Source organism: Chiloscyllium plagiosum, chromosome 5 (assembly GCF_004010195.1).
Source record: "Chiloscyllium plagiosum isolate BGI_BamShark_2017 chromosome 5, ASM401019v2, whole genome shotgun sequence".
Taxonomy (NCBI): Eukaryota; Metazoa; Chordata; class Chondrichthyes; order Orectolobiformes; family Hemiscylliidae; genus Chiloscyllium; species Chiloscyllium plagiosum.
In genome coordinates this window covers 81,242,188-81,249,448 of record NC_057714.1, presented here as the reverse complement: position 1 = coordinate 81,249,448, position 7,261 = coordinate 81,242,188, and the positions used below count along the sequence as shown (strand labels likewise).

The 7,261-nt window shown below is 38.1% G+C and overlaps 1 protein-coding gene across 3 annotated transcripts in view; it reads left to right on the top strand.

Annotated features, from left to right (window-relative positions):
• Positions 1-7,261, top strand: part of enkur (enkurin, TRPC channel interacting protein) — a 54,748-nt gene that overhangs the window by 25,832 nt on the left and 21,655 nt on the right. For 2 of the 3 annotated variants that reach the window (XM_043690475.1, XM_043690476.1), the window contains exon 4: positions 3,189-3,335. In XM_043690475.1, coding sequence (XP_043546410.1) covers positions 3,189-3,335 — 147 coding nt within the window. Of the gene's footprint in view, positions 1-3,188; positions 3,336-5,256; positions 6,870-7,261 lie in introns of those variants that run through there. The other variant, XM_043690474.1, reaches the window with a different exon arrangement.

Here is a 7,261-nt window from a genome sequence, read left to right as displayed (position 1 = left end):
ATGTGGAGGTACTGGAACGGGTGCAGAGGAGGTTTACCAGGATGTTGCTTGGTATGGTAGAAAGATCGTATGAGGAAAGGTTGAGGCACTTGGGGTTGTTTTCATTGGAGAAAGGAAGGTTTAGGGGTGACTTGATAGAGGTGTATAAGATGATTAGGGGTTTAGATAGGGTCGACAGTGAGAATCTTTTTCCACGTATGGAGTCAGCTATTACAAGGGGGCATAGCTTTAAATTAAGGGGTGGTAGGTATAGGACAGATGTTAGGGGTAGGTTCTTTACTCAGCGAGTCGTGAGTTCATTGTATGCCCTGCCAGTAGCAGTGGTGGACTCTCCCTCATTATGGGCATTTAAGCGGGCATTGGATAGGCATATAGAGGATAGTGGGCTAGTGTAGGTTAGGTGGGCTTGGATCGGCGCAACATCGAGGGCCGAAGGGCCTGTACTGCGCTGTGTTCTTCTATGTTCTATGTTCTATCTTCTATCCTTCAAAACCTTTCCTATTCATATACGTGTCCAAATGTCTTTTTGAATGTTGTAACAGCACCTGCATCTACTACTTCCTCTGGTAGTTCATTTCACAGACAGTTCCTTTATTGGAGTCATTGCTCCCCTCTCAGTCTATGTTCTATGTTCTATCCTTCAAAACCTTTCCTATTCATATACGTGTCCAAATGTCTTTTTGAATGTTGTAACAGCACCTGCATCTACTACTTCCTCTGGTAGTTCATTTCACATACAGTTCCTTTATTGGAGTCATTGCTCTCCTCTCAGGACGCAGCCACTAATACTATCCAAAAGATCAAAAACCTGTGCGAGGTGTGACTGCTCAAGAATGAATGAACAGTAGTAGCTTCCTAGATGTTTAAAGCAGACATATGATCAATTTTCAATAGTTTTTAACAATCAAAAAGTTAAGTCTCTTGCAATTGATAAAGACTTCTGGCTGAACTGAAATACATGGAATACCAGATGTGTTGAGCCAGTAATTCCCTCTGAACCTGTGAAAAACAAATCAATGCAGTGAAGCTGACAGCCATCTTTTATTGGTCACATCAAGGTGTACTTAAATGATGGCTTTCAGAAATAAGTCTTTAGTGTCATGAGAAATACATTTAAAGGCAGCAAAATGTGAGATTCTAGAGAAAACACTAGCACATCTCTAGCAGGAACTAGAGAATCAACTGCAAGACATTCAAGGTAATGATAATCTTGATGGTAACTGGAATGCTTGACCACCTGGCAGTCTTGGAAGCAGGTCTCCTTCCATGACCCTGCAGATGCCAACCTGTTGATGAAGCACTATTGTTCCATCATGTTGAGGATGCTTATTGCTTGTACGCTCTGTGCTGGGAGTATCATCTCCTTCAAACTGGAGCACTCTCAACATCCATCCTCCATCCCTACTGTCTTATGGAGTGTTAGCTGGCCACAGAGAATTCTGCCACTGTTCGCGCTCTTGCATTTTTTGCATTTCTTGCTGATACTGCTGTGATTCCGCCTGCTGCTTCTCATCAGAAGTTCAGGTCATTGCTGCATTAAGTTGTTGCTCCCATGATGTAGTTCAGGTTCAGGGAAGTTAATATGAAGATGAGTAAACTCTAAGGTAATTCAAAGTGTTTCCAAAATGTAGGAAATGACACTCAAAACAGTGAAATTAAACTCTCACATCTAAACCTGCAAGCACACAAAAGCCTTTCACTGAAATGATAACAGAAAGTGCTGAAAATGCTCAGCCTGACTGGCAGCATCTGTTTACAGAGAAAGAGAATTAAATTTTGAATTGAATGTGACTCAGAGCTATTTGAATAAGGCCTTGCACTGAAGATATCACATATTTTGAGTTTGCTGTTACTTTGTTTCACAGTTCAATTAATCCCTGCTATGCTCTCATCTTGTAAACCCTGGCAGAAAATACTTAGGAAACCTCTGTAGTGGCTGATAAAGTTAATTGCATCTTACAATATTTAAATTCCTTTACTCTATAGCTCCACAGATTATCCTATTTGCATACAAATCCACCCTGGTTAAACTCTAGCAACAGGATCTTGTCAGGTTCTTGATTCAGCACCACTTTCATTCACTAATTCCTCGCTCCACCAATACCCAAACTGACATCCACTTGAATGTTAACTTTCTGCACTGACAACTCCACCATTTCTTCAGAAAGTATTGAACTTCAGCCATACCAACCCTACTTATTTTACTTCTAATTTGACCATTGCAGCTATTGCTTGAGCTCAAGCTCCAAGGTAAATATATCTTCTGAAATTTATGGAACATGAAACAAAATGCATGTGCAAGCAGTTCAGTCTGTTATTTATCATTGCCTCTTCTTACTTCATTCTTTCTCTTAGGTTTGTACAAACTGAATCTGAATTAAGCTTTGACCTGTAGTTTTTCAAATATTGTGAAAAACAAGTGGGCAAAAGCAACTAAAAGTTGTAGAAAATGTTCAAACAGATTGAGTTGCTGCTGATGCATTCCAGGACATTTAGTACAATGTAGCTGTTTAATATTCAAACTCTACCTTTAGCTAACTAAGTCAAAGGATTAAGCAGAAGAAAAGTTCCGTCGAAGTCCAATCTTTTAAGAGAGGCTGAGAGTTTCAACTAAAAATTGTAATGTGGACATTAAAAAATGGCAGTATATCAGCGATATGTTAAACCATTAATGTGAGATATATAATTATTTGAAATTTTATCTAGTTTATTTTAAATACTAACATTTTAGCCAGGGATGAAAAGAAGTGTCAGAATTTTTTTCCCCAAAAGTATTTGAGTGATTTACAATGCCACCTAGTGCTACAACAAGTAATTATTACAGAAGTGTGATTTGGTATTAGTCGTCCAATACCAAATTGGACTAAAAGTTGTAGACCACTATGAGATCCTATGACAGCATCTCATAGTGGTCTGACAGGTAATTGTTATAAACATGACAGGTAAATGAATGTTTAACATTGAAATTCTAATTAGAAATGTTTAACTATCATTTTACATTGTTAACTTTTGATATGAAGTAAAAGTTTGTAGACAGGAATTGCATACTATGTATAAATGTTTACTTATGTTTGAAGTCAACAGAAATATTCCAAAATCCTACATCTGTGATTCCAGTTATCCAAATATACATTAAATGTTAATTCATAAAATGGATGCTTAGTACTCTGGGCTAATTTTATTTGCAGGACTTTGGTAAAATCCCAGATTATCTAATTAAGCAGTCTGAAGAGGAGAAGAAAGCACAAGAAGAATATGATGCCTATGTAAAAGAGCGTATACGACAAGGTTCCATGAAGATGTTGACTGAAGAGGAGCGGAACAGAGTGTTGTCGGTTAGCAATGATTACCACTTCCTAATATCATCAAAGAAACAGATATCTGGCTAAAATTTCAAAATAGAAAAGATATGAAAGGTATAAGCTAATGAGATCATTAAGTCTTTTTCGCCATTCTGTTACCTTGTAATTCTCCCAGTGCAGCTTATATTCACTGATTTCTCCAGCTCCTGTATGGATTCAGAATGGTACACTTTTTCCATTATCATCAATTTACAGTTATCCCAATCTCCTTCCCAGTTCATGTTGATAGTCTTTTTATTGTCTAGCATCTCGTTAGCACCTCCTACAACTTCCAATTCATGCTTTTAGTCCTTAGTCCATGCATTCACATTTGCAATCGCAGTTCATAGTGTCATTTTGGCACAGAAAGAGGATATTTGACTTTTCGAATCCATGCCCCCTCTCTGTCCTGCAATCTAGTCAGCCCTATTCCCAGATGCTGTTCCTGTAGCATTACGAGTTTATTAATGATACCAAAATTTCCTTTTGGTATATTGAACATCTCTGTCACATCACATTCAAAGACAGCAAGGTCCCAGTCACAGAGTCATAGAGATGTACAGCATGGAAACAGACCCTTTGGTCCAACCTGTCCATGCCGACCAGATATCCCAACCCAATCTAGTCCCACCTGCCAGCACCCCGCCCATATCTCTCCAAACCTTCCTATTCATATACCCACCCAAATTCCTTTTAAATGTTGTAATTATACCAGCCTCCACCACTTCCTCTGGCAGCTCTTTCCATACCTGTACCACCCTCTGTGTGAAAAATTTACCCCTTAGGTTTCTTTTATATCTTTCCCCTCTCACCCTAAACCTATGCCCTCTAGTTCTGGCTGAACCCTTTCAAGTTTCACAACATCTTTCCGATAGGAAGGAGACCAGAATTGCATGCAATATTCCAACAGTGGCCTAACCAATGTCCTGTACCGCTGCAACATGATCTCCCAACTCCAGTACTCAATACTCTGACCAATAAAAGAAAGCATACCAAATGCCTTCTTCACTATCCTATCTACTGCGACTCCACTTTCAAGGAGCTATGAACCTGCACTCCATATGCTACATAAAAAGTTCTTTCTTATATTCTCCCTTTCATCAGGCTTGGGACAAATAGATTTCAAGTGAAAAGAAAAATCTGGAAAGAAGAACATAAGGCAAGATCTGTGAAAAATAGGAAACCAATGCAATTCCTTGCTATATTCAAAATAATAATTGTTTAGTTCAACCAAATTTTCTTTTTGTTCATGGGATGTGGTGTCATTGGCTAGGCCAGCATTTATTGCCTATCCCTAATTGTTCTGGAAAAGGTGGTGGTTAGCTGTCAACCAAGTTTAATATTTGCATATTTATATCATCAGCATAAACTATTCTCCTAAGTAGGAGAGCGGAAAAGTGGTGGAATATTGATAATGTCACTACACTACTAATCCACAGACCTGAGATAATGCCCCACAGCAGGTGATGAAATTTCACTGTAATAAAAAATCTGGAATTAAAAAGCTAGTCTAATGGTAACCATCATTAAATGTCGATATGAACCCCTCTGGGTTCATCCTTATCTGGTCTGACCTACATGTCTCCACACCCATAGCCTTCTAAAATGGCTTTGCAAGCTGTAGATTGTACTATATTGTTATGAAGTCTAAAGTAAGGACTGCAGTGGTTCAAGAGGTAGCTAATCACCACCTTCTCAAGGACAATTTAGGAATGCACAATAAATATTGACTTGGTCTACATCCTGTGATTTTAAAGAAGGATGGTTTAAGGGGTCATAACTAATGAGCTCTGCTTTTAAGGGTACGTAAAATAGCATTGAAATAATTAAACTAATTTAACTGTTAAACAAATATCATTCTAATTTTAATCAAAGTATTGATTAGTTTGCTTTTCTTTTTCTGGGTCTATTTTAGGGACTAAAGAGGAATTGGGCAGAGCTGAATCATGCCTATCAAAGTCTTTCCATTTTGATAGACACTCATTCGAAGCAAATGCACAAGGAGGTACTTGAGACCAAAATGAAAAAACTAGAACAGGACATTAACATGTTTGAGAAACATAAATTTATCTACATTCCACGAAACTAAAGCCCAAGATAATGTTGCTTTTTCGATTTTTTTCAAAAATGTATTATTATGCAAATATTGTCCCATTTTTGATGCTAGTATTTGCCCATATAAAATTTCTACATATTTCATACTTAAAGAATGCATTTATGTAAGCACAAAAATGAAGAGTTTGTGACAACTGAACGAAGTTGCGATTTATCTATGACTATGACTCTAAGTGAACAAAGTTACAATTTAAATTTATTATCAAAGATTTTCCTTTTTCTTAATTTGACAAGGAATTGTTGTTAATGACAATGTATTGTACAAATTTTAAATATTCATTATATATCAATGACAATGATTTATTCTGAGAAACTGTCACTGATTTTTGCATTTGGAGAAGCAAGCTTTGATATGGCATGCTGAATTAACTGAGCTACAAAAGTCACCAACCTATAGGTATTGATAAACTTTAATAGTGCAACATGTACAAAAGAAAGTGACTTGGTGTTCATTGTTCAAAGTTGTGGAAAAAATATCATGGAAGTAAATCAAGTATAGTTATTTGGTAGTACCAAACTTGAGTATTGCTGAAAAAAGACACGTTTTGTTGAGGTTGTCCATCTTGCACTCATCAGGACAATGCAAGGGATAAACCAACAGTTATATTATGAGCAGTGCTGATTAGTTGAACCAGATATAATGCGCGTTTATGTTCTTTGTGTCTAAAAGTGGCATGCCTTTGCTTGTTCACTGCTAAAGGCAACACCCTGACCACCACCTACCTGCCTAGCTTAAAATGTAAGGAAAACCTGACAGATTACTGTCCATCAGCATTAATCGGCATATTGTCTATGGCAACACTTCCATTAATCAGAGTCTATTTATTACCAACCAGCACTTTTTTCTCTCACACAGTGTGAATGTTGATTTTCCACTTGAACTGGCATTTTTGCAAGTCACGCTGATGAAGAATTTCAACAGAATATATCTTCAGCAATACCAAAGCAAAAGCATTTAGCATAGGACATAATGGACGTGCCAAAAACGTTGACATTGCGCAATAAAATAACAAAGAAAGGGCTCCCGTATAATTGAATGACACATACTATGATGGCAAACCAGCCAATGGAGGAAGCTAATTGCCCTGAATATGATGACCTTGTCTGAATCCACATAAATGGTAAAACTTGAGTATATGAGAAAGCTTTGATGCAAAATAGCTGCAGAAGATGAAAATAAATGCAATATAATAGAGACAACATTGCTTTTGACATAAAAGACTGAAGTAAATTAAAAACAACAGCATCACTCACAGGCACAGCCAGATTTCTTTAAGGATGCTGGAAAACTTAATGTGCTGCATGTTAACTATGCTTATGTTCTTCCCTTTGGGAAGGTTGGGAGTTAATGTCATAGAACATAGAACAATACAGCACAGAACAGGCCCTTCGGCCCACGATGTTGTGCCGAACATTTGTCCTAGCTTAAGCACCCATCCATGTACCTATCCAATTGCCGCTTAAAGGTCACCAAAGATTCTGACTCTACCACTCCCACAGGCAGCGCATTCCATGCCCCCACCACTCTCTGGGTAAAGAACCCACCCCTGACATCTCCCCTATACCTTCCACCCTTCACCTTAAATTTATGTCCCCTTGTAACACTCTGTTGCACCCAGGGAAAAAGTTTCTGACTGTCTACTCTATCTATTCCTCTGATCATCTTATAAACCTCGATCAAGTCACCCCTCATCCTTCGCCGTTCCAACGAGAAAAGGCCGAGAACTCTCAACCTAGCCTCGTACGACTTCCTCTCCATTCCAGGCAACATCCTGGTAAATCTTCTCTGCACCCACTCCAAAGCT